We start from the raw sequence: 22,545 nt of genomic DNA, 5'->3' as shown, positions 1-22,545 counted from the left end.
TATCACGGTGTGATATTGTGGCATGAAAAGTGCAAAACCGGTACGATTATTGTGGCGTCTCTCGAGCGTATTTTAACCCACTCGAAAGAAAGAAGAACGAAAAAATTTCATGACCGGCATCAGGGTTCTCGAAAATACAAACCCGCGGCAATAAATTTTCGCCGAAAGCTTAGCCAGCAAGTAAGATTGCAATTTTTCGAGACTTACCTCCAAGCTGTAAAAGTTACACCGTTCGATACTCGCGCGAAATGAAACCAATTAAACTTCAGATCTCCGTTTTTATTTCTCCTCAAGAACAAGGGATGCGGTTCAAATTAATACAAGCTCCAGGCCGTTAATGATGACGGAATTGATTGCAATTAGGTTCAAATAACGAGCTGGTCTCAGCAGTCTTATATTCGTTCCTTGGATTCTAGATATATTATACAAACAGGCACGGTGCTCTTTACTTCGTTAGCCGAATTACTACCCTTCCCTTAATCATAGTCCTTATATTCCCTCAGGTCCACAAATTATTTGCGTAGAAGTAAAATACTCCAGGGATTCGATTTCGTTTGAATAATTTTGTATCGTTGAAGATTTTCAAAAGTCACTGGATCAAAAACATGGATCCGTCACTGAAAGTCACGTCGGCGGAGTTCTGCATCATTTACACTAAAAGATAAACGCCGCAACGTGCGCGATACTGCATGGAAGTGATTAATTATTATCCCTTCCCGTATTCTGTAAACACGTAAAGTCCAAGTTGAACAAAGTTGAGTCGAAAATTTCGCGGGAGATGTTGATTCGAGAAACAGGTATGTACAAGTACGGAGTTAAGCTCCGGGGCATGTGAAAGGAATTTATAAGGAACACATTAAAAAGGCGATGTGAACAAGCCTGATTCCCGTGTGCAATATTTCTCCTGAAATTGGTTTCCTCTCGGCTTTCGCCCCTTTTTTTTCCCTCCCGGATTCTCGACCCGCCATTATTAGCTCAATTTTAATCACTCCGAGCTTCTCGTTCAGCTTAACTCACCATCTGACCGTATCCACTCTCTTTCCTTAAGCCCGGCAAACCCGCTGCTAATTCAAATGGAATCCCTCACCCTGGTTGGCGAAGACCCGTCGGTGTCACCGGGTATTAACAGACTTCCATTTTTCGCCCGGTCTTTTCCTCCTTCGCTTCATCCGATGATCCACTTCTTCGGTTTTTCGTACCTTCAGACCAAGTTGAAATTTTTTTCCGTGGTCGGGTATCGCTCTCAATCCTGTTATCGAATCTTTCGTCAGGCTCGAAATTCATCCGGGTGATGAAGTTCGTAAAATATCACTTTTTCCTGCGATTCGTTTTATTGGCCCAATTTAAATAAATCTATGCAGTTTGAAACGCGGGCTGGACTTACGTTTCTGCCAGTTTCTACAACGGATTGAAAGTCACTTCGACCACTGCATGTTGCAAGGCATTTTCTCAGATTATTAATAAAATATCATCTTGACTCACACCGTACGTAAGAACCATGCAGAAATGAGACTTAAAGCTGAGAGTCAAATATAGAACAGAGTTAATTGTAATCTCCCTGCTTCAATATTAGACTTTATATCAGCTGGTTAATAAACTGGAGATCAGTTTTTTTTAAACTCATTCTCGAATACTATCGAACCAATTTCAAGTTAACTGTAATAATACGTCCAGGGTCGACGACTTATACTTCCGATATTGTATCTAACCAAACAATCTAAAATGATGTAAACCCAAGTCTGACTAATCACAGTTGCGCTAAACAGTGAAAAGAATTTTGGAGTCTAGAAAAAAAGAAAGACGTGTGAGCCAATGAATTCGAAGTATCGCTATCAGCAAAAGGTAACGCATAGCCAGCTGCAGCGTATTGATTTTCGAATACAAATCCTGCGGTGAACCGCGCATTGAAATTGGTTAGGATCTAAATTGTTCCAACGTGAGTAAGATGCGATAAAGGAACTTAAGGGATTAGTCTCGTTTTAAACGAGACTAATCGTAAGCCCCAGTGATACATTTGATCACAGCTCGTCAGGAGGTATTAACGCGCGTTGATCAATGGAGACACGTAGCCATAGCCAAATCCGGAGAAAGCAGCGGAGTAGCCTTTGAGAAAATATCTTCTCAAGCTCTTGCCGCAGGCAGTGAAAAAATATTCATCGTTTCCAAAGCGTCCTTTTTTTCACCATTTTGGCAATGAGAGGAAACTCGCGACCGTATTTTGTCCGGGGAACAAAAAGTAGAGAAGCAAAAACCGAGCGAAAGAAGAAACGGAAAGGAGGAAGAAATTCAACAGCGATATTATACGTCAGGTTTCCTTGTACGTCAGTTTTATTCTTTGTTTTATTTATCTTCCTCACTCCCGATTTCTTTTCTCCACTCGAGTATGGGAGGAGGGAGAAACGCGTCGGGTGAAAGAGGCGGAGTAAAATTCACGATGACAACCGGGGTGAAAAAGAGAAGGAAGTTTCGTCATTCATCGCGCTCACCGCGCTGTGATAAGCAGAATAGAAAATTTATACGTTTCGTTTACGCGTATTCTGAGTAGGTGTATTCGTCAGACGAGAGTTTTGATTACGCAACGGAGGAAGGTGAAATATGGATCGCCGAACATCGTTTGCAAGATACTCGTACAAGCTTCTAAACGTAATTCGAAACTTTATCTTTTTACGCTTGTTCTAAATTAATGTATTCGATTTGTATTCCCACAAATTCGCGATTTGTGAAAATCGCGTGAATTCAAGACTCATTGAATCGAAAGGTTGGAATGAAGAAAGCATTGCAGTTAAGTACCCACCGTCTTTGCACTCGTACCGTAGCATCTGTGAAAACGGAATTGGGGTAAAATTGTCCTTTAGACGATTAAATTCAATTCTAAAATTTTTCTCCAGTATAATTCAAACTTGATGAATCGATTACGCAAGAGTTCGAACGGTAATTATAGACGAGCAATCCCAGTTTTTCATCCTCTCACGGCTTGTGTAGAGGTATATTTATAGCTAGAATAAGCGGGTAAGCTGACTGCGGTGAATTTTTGTATCATTGCTGTTGAAAAGAAAGTTTGTTTAACTGGGGCCATTAGGCAGTTAACCAGCCGCAGAGGGCTCATTGGAATGCGGCGCGGGACTGAGCGTATTACGCAAAAGATGAGGAAAAAGAAAAGTCACATTAAGGAAAAAAATTACAAACTCAGTTCGCGTTTCGGTGAATTCAGAGAAAAGAGAAGCCGGTCGAAATGAAATGATGGAGGGTAAATATAGTAGGTAGATATTAAAACCGAAGATCTATAGACGGATAAATATTAGATCATACCTACAATACTTGATCAATCTTTTTCACCGTCTACGCATAATGTGATACATAACATCATAACTGCACTGCGACTCGGAGCCGAGCTTTTTCCGCTCACAGTTTTATCTCTCGGCATTTTCTACTTTATTTTTTTATTTATTTTTTATTTTTTTTTTTTCTTTCAGCTCAAAGTTAGCGGCGGGAAAAGTTGAACCCGGGTCAAAGCTCAAGTCCCGATAATCCCTGGGGATAAGAGTGGCTTGGTTGAGAGGAGGGTGGGAGGCCAAGGGTGAGAAGGGTGGTAAGGTGGTTATACTGGATGAAAAGTCGGGGGAACAATTCTCTTCTTCACAGGTTCGGTATATGCTGCAGTCTCGGTGCAAATCGCGCTAATAGAAACTTCGGAAAATTTATACTGTCTGATTACTTTGGCCCTCGCCTTTCTCCGCCATTTTTCTAGCGTATCCTTGCCGAAAATTTTCTACGCCAAGCTAATAAAGTCTTCCAAATGGCCTGGAAAACGAGTAGATCCACTTTTCGTAGTTTGGCATAGAAAATTTTCGCCAGAGGTGACTCGTGAAACGTAATGAAACGGCTTCGGACAGTCGAACGCAATTATCCGGCAACTATTCCGTCACATTTCCTACCCATCAACATTTCTCACAATTTGTCACTTGTCGGACCGTTTTAGGCTTCTGCTATGATGCAGATCAGAGTGATTAAAAAATAATTCATTTTAATAACATGGAAAAAATTGTTTATACTCCTTCGGATTTTAATAATTAGCTAACTATGCGTCGTAGAGGAAATTTACCGACATATTTTTGCAGAGAATTTAACGCTCTACGAAAAAGGTCTTCTATCATTTTATTCTAAATCTACTCTTTCAAAAGTTATTCAAGGTCGTTAAATAACTTTTGATCTCGATTAACTTTTTAACGAGTGAATTTATCAGAAAACGATGCGAGACCTTTTTCGTAAAGTTTTTTGTTCGCTTTCCTACAAAAATATGTTTCTTAATTTCCAGCACGATACATTGTTAGCTAGTTGTAGAAATCAGAAGAAGGATAAATCATTTTCCAACGTTATTCTTGTGGAGAATAGAAAAGTGCGATGAGCAATCTCTTAATGTTAATATTAAGAGTCGAAATTTGAACAGACGTATTTTTATACATCAAACCTTCGAACCTGTTTCCATGAAAATTTTTTTTTTTTTTTTGTATTTACTTTGTAACATTCTAATGCACATGTCCTAATATACACCCTATGTAATTGCTGCGATCTCCGATACGGATCACCAAAAATTTCACGATGAAACGGAAATCGGTCTTTAATAATTTGGCATAAGTTTTATAATTGAAAGTCCATGAATTCGTGCGTCTGAGTATTTCTTCGACACAAATGAGTGTGACTCCACTGTAGCAGTCGATGCCATTCAACTTCAAATATTCCTTCTTTTCACAGAGTGCCAGTCATATTTGTCGTGTACATATTAACGTACCCTCCACTGTTTAAACACGCATTTTCAATAAATAGAAATAAATTTTTACCCCTTCGTTGAAAGTAAATTTCGTGAAGGGTTAAAAAGGACAGACGTGACGTGACTCACGATTACATTTTTTCGTCATTCCAATTTCAGCGTCAGGTTTTATTCGGTCTGTCCAAAAAGAAATGCGTCGTTGGATTTTGTCGTCTAAATGTGAAATAATTCGATTTTTCTGTGTTGTCCGGAAATGAAATCGGAATGAAAAAAGGCGTATTTCCTACCTCGCAAAGGGTCAACCACCCCTTGAACCGACTATCCACGGGTCTTACGCCTCGTTCTTGTACCTGCAGAAGGAATGAAGGCGACGTTAATATTTTAATCACCTGTTGAACGGTTCGCCTTGGTCGAGAAGACCTTTCTTTTCTCTCAGGGTGAAACAATGACGAGCCGCGAACCCTGAACTGACAGCGGAGTGGAAGACCTGGTAGATTCCCCAGAATATATTTTTACCGCCGATGAGATATTAACACCGATAACAACGCAGAACGATCCGTTTTTGGATTTTTTATTGTTAGAAAATATTTATTGTGTGCTGATGAAAGACAAAAACGTTCTCCATCTATCAGTTTTAGACAAGTATCAGTTTATCATGGCAAAAGTCAAAAATCATTATTGATAACACAATCTGCAGCATTGTCGAAGAGAAATGTAAACAAATACGAAGGGATTAACTGCTTTTTTGTATGCGAGATGAAATTTAGAAGCAACAAAAGCGGCTGTTTTTACTCTAAATCGTAATAAGTTTAATATCCACTTTTCCGGATACATTAGCGCGTGAATTAAGCAGAAGTAAAGGGTTTTTCCTGAGCAGAAATTCAGAACTGTTGATAATTCGGTAGCTTTTGACAAGTAAACAAGAACGAGAAGAAATTTCGGATATGAAAGAAAAAAAAAAAAATAAGAAAGTGGGCACAGCGTCAAAATTCGACGAAAATATGACGCTTCGATAAATACTAAGCGTTTAATACTTATCGCGTTTCTTCGGAGCTCCGAGAATTCCGCGTATTTCCAAATAATCCGAAGGTGAAATGCGAAAATGAACCTTTCATTGTCGGTGGATATTTCAATTCCCATGAAGCAGCACGCGGGTTTGAAACTCGCGTTGAATCGAGATTTCTCTTCGGCTTACCCTACCTTGCCAAAATTGATTTTTACTGTTTTTTGCTTCTTATTTTTTTCCTAAATATACAGTACAATAATTTCCCATGATTTTCAAGTGTATTTCAAACTGAAGAAAATCACTTTTCTCGTGTTTCAGCTTTCGAAGAGCCGTGCGGAATCGGTGAGCGGATTCTGTCGTCGATCTGCAGTCATAGTGGGAGAGAAACTATCAATTGCAAAGTGCCGTTCCGACGGTGGACAATAAATAGAACTGGCACGGACCGGGCATCCAGACCCAGGGAATGGGGTCGTAAAAACTTTATGCAAGCTTTGCAGCGAAGCTTAATCGAAACTGAATAACTTCTTTTTGCCGATGTAACGCCTCGAGACTTCTAAACCAGGGCAAAAAAAAAAAAACTTCAAGAATCACAGAACGAGAATATATTTCAAGGAATTAAAATACTTCTCATCATACATGAATAGCTGACAGTGGTGTGTAACAGTTTCTTTTCCGGACTGTTATTTTTTCACCTTCTCTTTTTTTCTACCATTATCAAGAAGGTTAAATGGTGCATCGACAGCCGTTAAAGGCGTAAAAAATTCGACGGAAAAGTGGCGCGATATTTCCCGCGGGTAAATATTTCTAATAGTTGTAAGTAATCTTTTTGCAAAGCAGTGAGGTTTCCTTTCATTTTCAATTTACATGGAAAAAATATGTACGTTTGTGTATATTTTTACACGTGATAAATCGAACGCAGAAAAATTCGTGAGAGAAACTTGCATCTCGGCATTTACGAGGTATGACGTGTAACGTTAAAAAAATTTTACATCTTCATCCTGGGAATAAAAGTTGTACAATTTTAAAGCGCACCTCCACTTTCGTTCCAGGCTGTAGCCACAGTACTTTAAACGAGGAAGCTGACAATAATTAACATAAATGCAGATTACATTGTTGTGTCTGTTTAAACTTTGCATAATTCATACGGCGGTTTTAATTATTGAGTGTAGCAACGGTAATTATAATGTATTCGTTCGAATTAACGATTTGATTTTGAATAAGGGTGCGGTAAAATTAGCCGAATATAATCCAATTCCTCGATTACATCTAAAATTTACGTTGAATGTATGACAGGGGTAAAGCTTGATTGGAAAAAGGTGTGTTGTGAAAGGGGTGGGACGTAAACGAAATAAAAAATCTCGACCACTCTCCGCGGCAAGTTTCGATTCTCGTTCATGGTCGGCTAACACTTGTCGAATATTCCGCTCGCGTACGAATAAATCCGTTCGGTTAAAACAAAGCTTCGTTAAATTCGTTTAAAAAATTCATGCAACAACCATCGCAGCGCGTTACGTTGTGGCGGTGAGTTTAATCACTCCGATGTTAATTGCGAAATGACGTGACGCGGGGGTTAATTTCGGTAAAATCGTGATTATCAATCAACGCGGTCTAATTTTCGCACCGGGGAGTGAGATAAAAAATCGTGGAAATAATCGCTGGGTGAAACTGGTGTTTCAATCAGTTCGGAGCGGAGAGAATCAGTGTGGAAAGGAGGAAAAGAAGATCCATAAGGGGGGGAAAGGAGGCTGGGAGGAGGGCATAAAGGGAAAAAGAGACAGTCATCCCCTGGTAATTGGGGATGCCCCAAACGGAGGAGAGGTCGTGATGTCTTGCTGCTGCGCCTGCTGCTGCGGAGGGTCCGGTGGGAACGGCGGAGGCTTAGGAATTACATCAGGGATTTCAGCCCTGCTATCGCTGATCGTTATAACGGTGGCAATAACGACCGGCGAGTGGCTGCTCACCGAAGAAAGACTACCGAAATCGACGTCGAGCAACGCGAGCGTCGAACCGGACAGCAAGGTGACCTACAGCGGGCTTTGGAGGGTTTGCGCAACGCTCGGTAAGCTCGATCACTGGAGCGGGGGTGAAAGTATAGAAAGATCGGAAAATCCCAGGGCCGACAATGTCGGATCTTTAAAAAGGGCAAAACTAGACTCATAGAATTTAAAAATGACGAAACTCCAAGTATGGAGAAGTAAACGAATAGAAAGAAATGCCAAACTGTAGAATCGATGGAATTCATCTCGATAATACAGAATTTTATACACATTCTCGATTTTGCTGTTCGATGTTTTGACCTTTCTATACCTCGTCTTTCTGTTCTTCGACCTACTATGTTTTCGATTATCTGTACTTGAACTTTCCAAATTTTTAAATTCTACAAACGAGATTTTCGCTTCTATGAAAATGCGATATTCTGGTCCTTCGATCAATCGGTAATTATATATTTTCACCCCCACCCGATCACCGCATGGGGATGACTTGCGCTTTATTTATCGCAGGGCAATATCGGCGCGATCTTACCTGGGATTAGTCGAATAATTACATTAACAATGCGCGTTAAGCGAGCAATATCCAGTCGTATAACCTGCGTATGACAGAGACGACTTTGCGAGGGCTTGTTTCCCATGATCTATGGACGCGCCGCGGGCTTTACCTCCATGAATAAAATAGCCGCGGAGATATCGTCTGGCGGGGAAGTTCATAGGCACCCGAAACCCCGGAAAGCCGGGAACCAACCAAACCGCCGGGGTTCAATGCGGCCTTATAAATTTGGACCACCGCCTTGGCCTGTTTGCCATGAATACGTTACACGTGCGGATCGCCGATCTGCATTATGCAGGGCCCTTGATCGCCCCAAAATCACACGTCGATCGCCGCCACGCCTGTTTTCCATCTTTACGCCGATTTATTCCCTTTGATTTTCCTCCGAGGCGATATTAATCCCGAAGTGACGCAAGGAGACGCTCCTGGCATGAGAATGTGAGAAACGCGATAGTATCGGGTTGGATTAATCCCTCTCATAAATACCTATATACCTAGGGAATTTCACCCCCCGAGCTGTGATTAAACTGCGCCCCATAGTCGCTTTATTGTATCCGTTTCTACGCTCGTGCATCGTAAGACGCTGGATGCGTACACGCTTCAATTCACTACTTCTCCTACGTTGTATATGTTACATGCTTCTCCTGCTACTCAACGTTGATATTAAATTCCAGTCTATGATTTGTATCCACGCACGCACTCGTCGAGAGCGGAAATCTCCCGGCGGAAGAACGAAATTGACACCCTATCCGACTCACCGGAACCAATCTACCACGAGATTCTTGATACTTTGTATTATCTCGAAACTCGATGGGTGATACTGATTCGAAAGTGTATGGCATATCCCTTTGAGATTGAGGAACGCATTCAATTTCAATCGGTATAATTGTGTTCGGTTTATTTTTTAATTTTTTTTTTAAATATTTTTATTCGCCAAGTTTGCCTTGAAATTATCGATCAGCTGTAACACGTGGACGTATGTTATAATTATCCAGGATTACTAAGCTGGAAATGTTGTACAAAATACGTTATACGACGTGACGTGGTATTCAGGGTTGATTTTAATTGGCGATTTATGAACGACGTTCGGCTGTTTTGCCCGGTTGGTTTTTAAATTAACGACTGTCGGCGCAGCGATGTCCGTAACGTTGAACGAGGGTGGAATAAACTGTTCTTACCCTCTCGTTTTATGGGGCAATAAATAGTTGGGTAAGGATTATCGATCATCTGTATCGCAAGGGGAGAAACTAATTTGCCAAATTAATAACTACAGCCGAGGGTTATATTCTCCTTCTTCGATCTCTCTGTAGTAAGCGGATTAAAAACCTGATGAAATAGGTGTTCAAGGTACTCAAAGGGTTAATCAAAGTCTAGACGGTCTCCCCCTCCGTGAAGAAATTATTGAGCGTAAAGTCGTGGGAGTGAATTAGACAAGATTCGTGGTGAAGTACTCCGAGGAAAAGAAAATAAAAGTTGAAAACAAAAATTAGAAACGAAATGATGAATGAAGGAAAAGTACGACGTCAGGCTTCTGAACCGAAGCATCAATCTTTTCCTCTAACAAGGCAAAAAAATAAAAATAAATAAATAAATACAAAATAAGATAATAACTCAAGTATTAAGCACTACGTGCAGTCTCGCACGGCCCGCCTACTCGATGTTTCACCTGTTTCCAGACACGAGGAAATAGCTAGTAGAAGAATATGATTTACGCGGGTCGATGGACGGACACGTGCAGGATAATAAACTTGTAAATCTTCTTTGTTACCCCGGGCAAACTGATCCTCCGGAATCCAAAGGATTAAAACTATACGCAGATGTATAGAGTGATACGAACCTGCAGTATTTCAAAATTTCTTACAGGTAAGCGATCCCGAAATCCGGCTTCAAGTTTTTATCAGTTTTGAAAACTGAAAGATGGAATCGTCATTCCTGCAGTGATTTTTCACTCAACTTTCCACAGTTGGTAAAATCGAGGTGGTGAGGATGAAAAAAATGAAAAAAATTCAGAACCGTTTAAGGAACTCGCAGCATCCTTGCGCCTGATTCCTATCACAAACTAACCTGTTCTGTACTTTTCCACGAAAGGATCGTAGCATACACACATACATACGTATACTTCCCATACATACATATATATATATATATGATCTAGGATAATTAGTTCAACGGCTTAGGGGAAATTTCCGAGCAAGCGTTGTTATCGTCGAGTAACAGTCTCGTAAGTAACTGTGCAGGCGATTTGCTTGGATCGCGGTAAGCGGTCGGAATCTAATCAAGTTCGTCCTCGATTTGCGGATTCAAAGCTTCCGGGCCCCTGAGGTCGGAGCTCCGGGCTGACGATATTGTCACGTCAGGCTCGCTTATTTGACCCTCGGCTAATCCGAGTCCCTCTCCTGGTCCCAATTCAGTTTCAAAGCTATATCCGGGGCCCAGAGATGCAGTTTCACCGAGTGCTCCGCGAAATGAGTGAAAAAACGAGGCGAGTTAACCATCCGTGAAACGCGGGCGCATCCTTGAAGGAAAAAGGGAGGGAGGTTTTCCTCGGCCCTTCCTGCGTGCCGGAGAGCTTTCCGGTTCCAAAGATTCTTGGTTAACTTTTTCGGCGAAAATAGCCAGTCGGAGAAACGGAGAGATGTACCGAGACGATGTATCGGTGAGTAGAATCGGTCCGGGGAAATCGATATAAAACGGTCGATGCGCACTGAAAATCGGATCACGGTATATAGGGTGGTCCATCCGAAAGAGCCAACGAGTGACCCTCGGAACGACACTCATTCAATTCCTCGCTACCCTCGATGTGCTCGCCCACCTTCCCCAAGTTTACTCTCTCCCTAGCTCTTATCCTTTACATTTGCATCTGAATCCGCGCCTTTGAGCGGGATTTCTCGTCGTTGCACGAGGCGCGAGGCGGTATTGTACACGCTTAGGTACGTGTACCCTAGAAACCGGGATTCGAGATATTGCTTCACTTCCTGCGGCGTTTCTTCCCTTTTCATTTCCGCTTTGGCCTCTATTACTAGCCACGGCTCCGCGATCCTACACGCTCGCAAGATTAACAAAGGCTCACCGACGCTGCCGGCGCGTTTAACACCGACTATTTCTCCACGAGTACCAAGGGTGGTTTTACAAACGTATCATCGCGAAGGTTGCACACGTTATACTTGCACTCTTGTAGCTGGCAGTAGCTGCGGATGCAAAGGCCTCGGGATCAAAGACCCGGCCTGGAGCTTTCGGCGATGCAGTCTTGCACCACAGCAGCCAGCTATCGCCTTTACCGATCGAGCTTCGCCGCTGCGCGGCTGTATTTCTCAGAGCTTTTCGCATGAATAGCCCGCTGTTTTGTTCTCTTCCCCTTTTTCCTCCTCTCTCTCTCTCTCTCTCTCTCTCTCCACCTCGGCGAGACGCGGTTTTGGGAACCACCGGGTGTTCCGGTTCCGTGATTTTCCTCAGCCGAAGGGATCTAGTCACGCATACATGCAATACGAAGCAGAACCGTTTCGCGAAAATTGACTCGAGTGCGATTGAAAATTTATTGACCAAGCGACCCGATGATTTAGCCCCTTGTTTATGCTCGCGCGGGTTCTTTTTCCGGTGGTGCACCGCGACTTCCGGTTGGTCTCGAAGTTGGGAACGGGTCTCGATCCGGCGAATATACCGCGCGTCTTGCGCCTCGCGCAACCCCGGAACACCGCTAATCTATGTGGTACGAAAATAGTGCTCCCGTTTCCCGCATAAAATCGACTACGTTTCTATCTAGCTGCTCGCGATTTAGAATTTAATACAACGATAAATAGGAAATTCCCGGGGAATCGACGATCGATGAATACCCCGTGTATCATACATGACAAGGCCCTGCAAGGCGCGGCAGGGATGCAGTTTGTTGAACCGTGAATTCGCTGGCGAAGGTGGGCGCAACGATATAAGCCGATCGGTGAATTCTTGTTGATCTGTTTTATTTGCGGTACATAACCGAACGTTATGCCGCATCTATGAACCTACACACGGGAAGAACTGGCCTGTGTGTAGACGGATGCGCAAGCGACGCGGTAATTTCTGTTCCATACCCGAAACACGAGCTCGCCTAACGAGCTCTCGACACCAAATCGACCGTGTTGGACGTTCCAAAATCCTTTACTGCGCGGCTATACGTGGTGTTTCAATTTTACCCCGCACACATCGGGGAATAATTAATCCCCAGAGTTTGCGTCGAACAATTGTAACACGAAGCATTGAACATCAGAAAAGCAGAACCATTCAAGCGTGGCCGCCGTTAACGCTCTGCGGTTTTGATTATTCGTTTTACTCTGAAAGTAAAAGGCGCTGAAAATTGTTTTCCCGCATTCAAATCGCAGCGATTTTCGCACCGATTCCCAAGACGCTCGCTTGTTTTATACCCCGTTTTCTCATTTCGCGTCTAAGTGAAGCGCCCCCGACCCTCGGTGAGATCGGGCGTCTTCCAGGTCGTTCCCCGGGAGGGCTCTTTACGACTCGCTAACGGAAAATGCCGCGAGCGTCCGGCAACAGGGAGGAATAGGTACAAAGCTTTTTCGGGAAATTGTTGTTTCCGCCAATTTAGGGAGCACCTTGCCTTCCAATATCGCCGATCTCTGTCCCGGTAATTCTGGGAGAAACTTTTACCTTGCCTTTACTTTCATGTCAGAGTCAGAGTTACTTACACGATTGCCGCCGTCCCGACATGGCCCTCGTTCCTTCTAATCCAGAGTCGGATAATAACCATCTTCTTTCGCGTTACGCTCCGCGCTTATACTTTGGGATAACATTCGGACCTTCGTTATTTCTCCATCACATGCGCGAAGAAAAAGCGTCGCAATACGTTGCTGAACGGGAAAAAATGTTTTCCAGATGCCGCGTTCAATTTGATATATATATATATACATATGTGTGTATTTTTTTTTCCTCTTTATCTTCTTCTTCTTCTCCATCATTTGCGATCCCGTATAATAACATACATGTATAAGCTCACCGTACAACGTACATGTCTCACGAAATATCAGGGTGAAAACACGCGTGGGCGGGTGGATTTACCCTGTAGGAAAAGCGGAGTAAAGCCATATTGTAATATGTGCTGATATTTTCATTACCCCGTAATTTCGTACAAAGTCGTTTTCTCGTTTGAATCATTTTCTCATACAAGGGTAATGTGGATTTACATTACCCTGCAGCAGCGGGTGTGGAAGCAGCTCGTAACGCAAAATTTAAATTACATTGAATCACCGTACTGGGAAATATTATGCGACGCTAAGGGGGATGACAAAATTTAGGAAAGGGAGGCACCGAGGCCGACGGAAAACTTCTTCACGCCTCTCTAACTGCGCATAAATACCTCTAATTATTTTTAACTTTTAAATGTACGTGCGTCACTGAACCTTACTTGCAAGGAAGAAAAAAAAAAAAAAAAAACATGAAACAAAAATTTCACCCCTCCATTTTACGGTGTTATAAGTTTAATGGCCGGAGTTTTTTGTTTTGATTTATTTATTCTTGCTTGTTGTTAGCTTCATATTTTTCTTTTAACCTCTTCAGCCGAAAAACCGTGTAGCTACGATTGTAAAACAAAACGTGAAACTTGATAGAACGGTCCGATGTGGGAAAGGAGGAAAATTATAAGGAAAAGACAAGAAAACAAAGAAAGCAAATGGTGAAAAGCAATAAGAGTAGAGGTGAAACGGGCAGCCTCGAAACGAGTGCCATTTACCGTTGGCGCTCGCCTTGTGTAAGATCGCTATCCCGGATTATCCCCGCAGCATCCTCCCCTCATCCTTGACTATCGTAGACGATAGATGCGCTCCGTTTCTATCTCGTCACGCCCTCGGCTTCTCTCTCTCTCTCTCTCTCTCTCTCTCTCTCTCTCTCTCTCTCTATTTCTCTCTTCTCTCGATACGAGGTTAAAAATTTCTTACATTCATTCGATTTTACAGCAGAGAGCTTTCAAATTAAATACCGGGCAAAGCGACGAGAGGCAAAAGAGTTTGAAGGGGGTTGCTGGAGGGTGGCTTTCGTCTCCGTAGTTGATGCCAGAGGCCAGGAGCAAAAGGTGCGGGCAATAGTAGGCGGAAAGTAGATGTAAGAGGTCAGACCGCACAAAGAATCGAGGTGATAAGACGACAGAGAGAGAGAGAGAGAGAGAGAGAGAGAGAGAGCGAAGGAAGAGGAGGCCCCGCCTTAAAAGGTATTTCATCCTTTTCAGCTACAGAATTGCATTTAGGCGACGCCGTAACCTAATTTACGACCATTTGCCCGATTGCGCGCGCCTTTCCCTCCCTCGTCAAGTTGTGTTTTTCTTTTCACTTTTATCGTTCTATTTTTATTCTTTTACACCGCCTCTTCCTTTGCCCTTTTCCACGTTCTCGCATCAGATCCGTAAAATTGCGAAACACTTTACAGTTTATCGGCAGTAAATACGGGTAAATCGATTCCGATCCTGACTCCGACTTAAATGGATCCTTAAACTGAGGAATAATTCTTCCGAGAATTGCATCGCGGTAAAAGTAATATTGTTATGTGATATCTGAGCGGGACTTTCACCGAATACATTTTCTGCAATATCTCAAACTTTTTTATTAATCGAGGCACAAGTATCCGTGGAAATTATCGTCCGCAAGTTCAGTTATCAATGAAATAAGAAAAAAAAAAACGATACAAACGAAGATCAAAAAGGAGAAAGCAAAGTTTTAATGCTCGTTATGAATTCGGGCGACAATTTTTTACAAGTAAATCCGAAATATACGTACAAGCAACGAAAATCATCAGGATGAGTAAATGAAAGCGTTAATGTAATTAGAAGATTGTTTTTGCAGACTAGAAAGGGTAAGCTGCACTGGAATTTCTCCGCGGGGCTGATGAAGGAGACGGATTTGTGCGGAATGAGGCTATCTGGCCAATTTAAGTTAAGCGAAGTAAGCGAATTAAAACGCTTGTTAGGGCTTGTTCCTCGGAGGGGCGGAATTAGCGGACCTAAGCATCCTCTTGTGGCAATGAACCCTTTTCGTTCAAACTCGCAGACGCTGTTTACCTCCGGGCATTCGGATTTCATTTGTGCCAGCATTGCGCAGCACCTGTGGTTGTTTTTTCTTTCTTTTTATTCCTTTTTTTCTATTTTGTCATTTTATTTTAAGATGGAGAAAAGCTCTCCGAAAGCCTCCCCCCCCCCCCCCCCCTGCATAACTGACCTTCGGCAACAATTGAAGTGGCTTGCCGAAGCTTTGAAACAGAGCGAGAGCTTATCGTGTCTGCGATGAGAACAAAGTGACAATCTCCAGGAACAAACCCGGATTAAGGCGCACCACGGGACTCCGGGAATCTCTCGAGGGCGACTCGGCTCTTCTTCGGAATGTAAGAAGATCCCGCGGGCTAAGATGCTAAGCGAGGCTTCAGGGGAAAAGAATTTTTTACTACGTGAACAGGGGAAAAATTTACTGGCCGTAGAAACTCGCCGGACTTGAGAGAACAGGTTTTGATCGTCTGATAAAAACTCGGAATTGACTAGACTTTTTCATTCAAAAATGCCTGGTAGCAAAGTATGGAAGCCAATGTCGAAGAGTGTAATAACCTTCGAGAATTTGAAATTAAAGTGTAACTATGAAGGTGAATTTGATCGAAACAGTATTCTTAACAATGTACGGAGACAAAGGGTATAAAGCGGTGAATTCTAGATGAACGAAAAATAAACTAAAATCCGACTACCAATGAATTTCTAAATTTCTAACGAATTGACAAATCATGAAGTATTTATTTTACAAGAGAACAAGATTCATATTGTCTGAAGTGAATTTTTTTCACAATAAAAAATACTTTTACGTATTAAAAAAAAAAACACAGCTACTAAATTGATTCAGGCTTACTTTTCCAATCCATATTCTATACCTTTCACGAAACAACCTGAATATAAAAAACGTCCTTTCTCACTTGAAGCCACGCCAAGTTTATCGTCCACAATTTTTCTACCGCAAACAAGAACTGACATTACAGCTTTCCGCGCACGATTTTATGAAAGCTTTGAAACGAAAGCACCGATTAAGCGCGAGTTGCTTCGTCCCCTCTACCGGCTGATGAGCGGTGGTCGCGGAACATCGAGCCCGACGAACTTGTCCATTCTGGATTATGGATAGAAGATTGAACCTGCAAGGACGAAGTTCGGTTCACCTAGCAATTGAAGACAGAGCCAATTACTGCAAGCTCGGAAGCCAGGGATCCTGAACGAGCTTCGGTGGGTCGTACAGACGACTATGTGCGGTGGGCACGGTGGTTCACCGCCAACAAGTTGCGTCTGTCCACATTCTACGTGTATATGTACATTGTACACACCTAACGTGTATCCACCGAACTACGCGAGTACTCAATATTTACCCTCACTGACCCGACCATCGATGCAACCGATGTGTGCAGGCGAAAGTAAACAGCTACCGGAACGAGTAAAAAGTTTGCTGTTTTTCCCCCGTCATGTTTAGTTTTCATTCTGAAAGGGCGGATGTTTTCATTTTCCACCAACCAAACCACGAACTGCAAAATTTACGTGAATCTCGAAAACTGAACTTTGTTTAACGAGCCTCAGCTTTCGTATTACTTCATTCAATTATATACCCGTCGACGTTATTGTTTGAGTTTTTTAAAACATATTTCTACTGCACATTTGTAGTAAACAAATGGGTAGGGAGCAAGAAAGCTCGTTGAAAATTTTCTATCGCAAGTATCGTGTAAAAGTTCTACAGCTTGTTAATTAGATTTTTTTTTTCATAACTTGAAGGCTCAAACACGAAATTTTTTTCTTCACAAATCTACCATAAACTTACCTTGCAAATCTTTCACCACCGTTGCAGGAACGAGATAAAATGTTACTAAGAATTTTTCCTAGCCACCAGCAGTTTACAAATACACTCGTTTTTGAGTTGAGAAAAATTTTGAACCCCGATCAGCTTTCAGCCCAGCTTCCAGCGCAATGCGATATTTTCGCCAATGGTAAAACTAGTTTACCTACCCAAAAAAACCCCTGACCGAGAGTGACAAATCCAATAAATCTTAAAAACAGTCCAACATACAAACCGGCGGTAGATCGGGTGCCGTATCAAGGAGTAAAAAAGGAATGCATGAAAAGTAAGAAGGAGTTTATAAAAAGCGTATTCATTTCGGCAGGGAATAATTATTCTTTGTCGCTGGACGAGCATCCCAGTTTGTTTCCTCGGCGGGTCGGCGATTTGTCAAACGTCATGTTTTGCGGGTATGAATGATGTCCAGGACACCGGACGAGCGACGTTACAGCCACGGGCATAAAGAAGTGCCGGCCAAAATCCCGCGTTTCTATCCTAGACACGATACTCCGCGGTGTATTTATCTTTACACCCTACAAGGGGAGGCCGCGACTCGAGCTCAACTGATTTATGCCCTCCATACGCCCAACTACCTCCCCATCCCCGTGGCCAAAGTTCGAAACTAATATAGGCTGGTCGATCACGGGGTGGTAAAAAGCCTGCGGCTACGAGACACGCACAGGTAGAAGTGCGGACGCCATTTTGTTGCGTACGTGTGTGTGTGTGTGTGTAAGGGTGGCAGAGGGCAGGGGAGGGGAGGGGGATTCTTCGCTGCTGAATTGGCGGCAATTTTCCGAGTTACAGGGCATGAAACTGGCCGATAGTTTGCCAAGTTTCAAGTCAGATGTTGAGGGACGCATCGTGCTTGGCCGGCTGGGCTTGTGCTCTGCAACTTTGGTAAACTGCCCGGACGATCGGTTTACAACGCTTCACCGTGGCTCTGGTTCTTCTTCGAAACTCGATGTCCATTAGGAGGAAATTCCTCCCCGCAGTATTCGCCGATTCGAATCGAGTCTGTTCTGCGGTCGTCGGTTCTCTTCTTAACCGAAACTTTTCACCCTCGCTGCTTGAGTGTATCCTGCACACCGCGTACATTCGTCTTCTGAACTATCAATCCATCCGAGAATACAGCGGCATTATTCTTCGATGATCCTCATTTACTTTTCACTTACTTCGCGATCTTCGTCTCGATGTGTGGGAATTTCCACCCTCTTGAAACTTGACGCCCCTAAATCCATTGGCACCCTATTCTCCGACCGGCACAAATCAATTCCATGATCTCAATATCGCGATTGGGATAAATGTTCTGAGTTTGTCACTCTAACTGGCTGGTGAAAGCTCAGATACGAGGGCTGAACGACGTTCACGACCGGCTATCTTCGCCTCGTATTTTGTCGGCAATTTTTATCCATTGGTACCAAATTTTCAGAAAAACTCCGTTTGATTAAACGGGATGCAAAATGGCCAACGAGAAATAAAAGACTTGAGAAAATTCATCGATTTTGAAGAAACATTTATGAACACGGTGAACAGCGTCCGGTGGAAAAGTAACAAAACAAACAGTGTCATTTCCACAAGGATGTTTCTCGGTATATTCTCGAGATTACTTGAAGAACGTAAAAAACGTTAGACTTTTGAGCGGAAGATTGCGTTTATCATCCCGCGGCCGTATTTTTCATCCTTTTTTTTTTTTTTTGACCGTAGCATCGAGGAGAGAAAGTTTCGAATCGACGTGTTTGGCGTCCCGCACACGCAGGCAGGTCGGTTGGGGTTGAAAGTGCGTTATGGGAGCGACAATAAAAGATATTTCAAATCTAGCCTGCCGAGGCAAAAAGTAAAATCTACGTCAGCGAAGGGTTGGACGGTAGGTGATGAAGGCCGACTCAAGGCCACTAAAACTAGGGCGGAAAAGGGGGACGCGATTCGGAGGCATTCCTACGCCGAGTCGTAGTATGGGGTATAAGCGCGGAGAAAGGGGAAGTACATAAAAGAGAAAAACGGCCCGCGATAAAGATGAGGCATGAGTCGCGGATTCCCTGGAGGGGAAAGGCGAAAAATCGAGAACGGAAGAGGACGGCACGAGCCTCGGACCCGCGGGATAGAGAGGCGTGGAAATAGCGAACGAGTCGGCGAGCCGTCCTTTATTTATGTCGGAAAAGTTTTCCTTCCCGTATCGCCATGCACGTGAAAGTCGGAAATTAATTTCTGCGGACAGGCGGCAAAGCAGCATCTACGGGGTACGATCGACTAGACTCGTCGGACAAAGTTTAAGAAATACGAGAATTGTGCTCGGTCTGGTAATTAATTTTTCAAACCCTTGGCTGATTGTAACTGATGTCTGATAAGGCCGAAGAAGGAAATAGAAATTTTTCACACGAATAGCATGCAGGAGGAGAAAAGAGGAAAAGGGAAGAATCAACAGGTATGATCGAAATGGAGAGAGTGCCGTAGATTCAATTATTCAAGCTCTAATTGCGAGCTTACAATTAGTTTCGCAACTTCAAGACTTCGTTAAATAATCAAATACCGAAAGCTTTCAGCATGGCTACAACCAGTTTTTGGCCTTCCTCCGAGCAAGTCCGTGCAACGTACACCGTATACCATATCCTCGGGGAGTTGCATTTTTAACCCCGATTTCAACAAGGGTAGAAATTTTTTCTCCCCGGTATACATGTATACATTTATCAAGTCGACAGTGGAAGCCAACGTTGTTCCTTTTGCACTTTCTTTCCTGCGACTGTTTTCGTTCGAGCGGCACATGTCGTAAAAATGACCAAAAATAATCGATTTCCGATTAAATCAATTATTTTCCGCGATTAATCGAGTACAATCATTTATTTATCCTTACAATCAACTTTTTTTTTTTATTCCCATGAACGACGCAATACAATATCAATTTATGCGGTCAAAGTATCAATTATTATTATTGTCTTACTCATTAAGTACCTATTTGATGTAACAAGGGAAAGATAAATGAATATTTTCACCTGAAATTGAAAAATATTTTTAATGAAACTATAAATCATTAAAATACTTTTCCGCTATCGAGACTACATATGGAAATTTACGATATTTTGCTTTTACATGCACTGTGTGAAAAAAAACACATCGATCAATTTACCGATACAATCGAGTCGTGTTCGATTACTTTTTGAACTCGATTATTTTTAGTTCAGTGGCCGTGTCTAGGCTGCACGACCGAAATCCGATAACATATTTTCATCAACTGGATTGAGGAAGATTGGAGCGAGTCTATTTTCCGAGCCGTTATCTCAGGAGGATGATAAAAATTTCACCAAATCCTTGCGGATTCTGGCCTTCTGTGCGGCCACGACGTTCATTCTTTATAAGTATACCTATATGTGTACACATATATACGCGAGTATTCCAAGAATAACAAAACCAAAGTCGCGAATAGAATACGAATCGAACGGCGCCGAGACGCGCGACTCACTCCGACAGCGTTGGCAGTTATTGAAACTTGAAAAACTTTCACCGAGTTCAGAGTGAGCGGGAATTATTAACGTCGGTAAGGGAAAGTGGCACGCCAGCGCGTTTCCTCGGTTCAAAACTAGACGACGTACAAAAACGCGATATAATAGCACGGCTCGGGTCTTCGCCTCCGGCACCAAGAGACTCGGGGGTGCGTATTTCGAAATCAGTTTCGAGCTTTCGAACCGCGTTAAAGCTCCCTCAATGATATTCCCGAGATTCTCCAAGTTTAACGGAAGCAATTTCCAGATCTGAGATTGAGCTGCTGCAGCTTATTGCCAATTAGAAATTTCCCTCCACTCGGAGAAATCCGCGAGGTTTGATTTAGCTCGAAATCAAATAAACACACGTGTGTTGTACCGAGAATCTTGCACGTCGACTCGGGCGACTTTCCATCGTTCCGTAAAGTTTTCAAATTAAAAAAACACCCGGGGTGTTGTTAATTTCGGAATATTTCTCGGTAATGGAAAATATTCGCGTCCGGGGTCGTCGAGGGAATTCGGCGGACTCGGAATCTCGATAAAATTCCTTAAATTAGGATGACAACGGACTTTCAAAACCGGATATCCACGCCTCGCTGGATCTCGGCGTGAAACTCATCGCGCTCGTTACCCGGAAGCACAAGAAGATACCTGGGTGCTTTAAAGGGTCTCGTTTTCCACAGTCTACCAAGCGGATCTCGTTTTCGGCGCGAACACCTCGAGGCTTGCCACTCCTCGTCGCAGCGGCGACCCGACTTCCATCCACACAAGGTGCTTACAGGTCGGGGAATAAGGCGAAGCAGTCTTCCGATGGCTCGAACGACTATATAATTAATTTTCAAAGTGTCTGACTCGCTTACGCGACACCGTCCCTCGTCTCTGACGAAGCGAGAGGCGTCTGATGGCGGCGTTGCTGCCGGCGAAATTAGCCACTCCGGTAACCTTCCGCCAATGGAGGACAAAACCACCCCATATCGGTGTGGGCAAATTTTTTATACAAAGTTTGGACGTTTGGATTGTTACACGAGTGGGCTGATATGGTTGAAATAACTCGTGGAGTGGGCGTTCGCTCGATCGAAGGCTGCGTGGACGACTGAGTTTTGAAATTGAAGGAAAGCTCGGGAGAGGCAAGACTGTGGGAGAAGGTAGGAGAGAAGCCAGAACAAGGGTCGCAAATTTGCAGAATGTGGACGCGGTGGGAAAAAATGCAGCGAGGGTTTTGCGACGCGACAACATATATCGTATATCCTTTGGTAAAAAGATCTTGGAACCCTGCAGACGACGGTCTCTGAATATCATGAACATTCACATCGTCGTTCGTTTCGCTTCACCTATCTCATCTGCCTACGTTTTCAAGGCATCGCGTTGCTCGGGGAATTGTAACTTGGAATCGTACTCACAGCGAGCATTGTTGATGGATGAATTTCGGGGTGGTTTCGAGCCTCAAGATCGGGACAACACTATTGTAATCTCCGTGGGGATTCACAGCTATCTGCCATTTCCAGCCATCCTTGTGTACATGCGTACTGTATTTCCGAGTAATTAACGACCGTTGGACACGATTCACCATTCGTTACGTGGAATCGTCCGTTATAATAAACTCAAGTTATTCTTCCACTGCTGAAAACGTGATGTTTATCGAGGTGTGGCAAATTACTATCCGAATTGGTGATAAACCGTGAGGTTCTGCGAGTCTGAGTAGAGCGAGAGGCATTTGGCATACGCATAGCGTGGAGGGAAAACCGCCTTCAGAGAACCCGTCGTTCGGTCCTGGTGTTCAACGAACCAGAATGCTGGACGGTTTGCTCGAGTTGTGTGACCAGAGCGGTGGAAATTCTTGCAAACACGAAGACGGACGAACGGATGGAAGGACGGACGCCTAACAAAACCTACGAGACAGGCGATGCGGTCCTTTTGCGCTGCGGC

General features: G+C 43.3%; 1 protein-coding gene across 4 annotated transcripts in view; it reads left to right on the top strand.

The window, feature by feature from the left end:
• The window catches only part of LOC124175181 (voltage-dependent calcium channel gamma-5 subunit), a 77,192-nt gene that overhangs the window by 29,020 nt on the left and 25,627 nt on the right, over nucleotides 1-22,545 (top strand). For all 4 annotated transcript variants that reach the window (XM_046555170.1, XM_046555171.1, XM_046555172.1 and 1 more), the window contains one exon: nucleotides 6,093-7,833. In XM_046555170.1, coding sequence (XP_046411126.1) covers nucleotides 7,599-7,833 — 235 coding nt within the window. In that variant the 5' untranslated portion in view covers nucleotides 6,093-7,598. The remainder of the gene's footprint in view (nucleotides 1-6,092; nucleotides 7,834-22,545) is intronic.

This window comes from Neodiprion fabricii, chromosome 2 (assembly GCF_021155785.1).
Source record: "Neodiprion fabricii isolate iyNeoFabr1 chromosome 2, iyNeoFabr1.1, whole genome shotgun sequence".
NCBI lineage: Eukaryota > Metazoa > Arthropoda > Insecta > Hymenoptera > Diprionidae > Neodiprion > Neodiprion fabricii.
The sequence above is the reverse complement of the archived record's forward strand: the minus strand, read 5'-3'. Positions and strand labels throughout refer to the sequence as shown.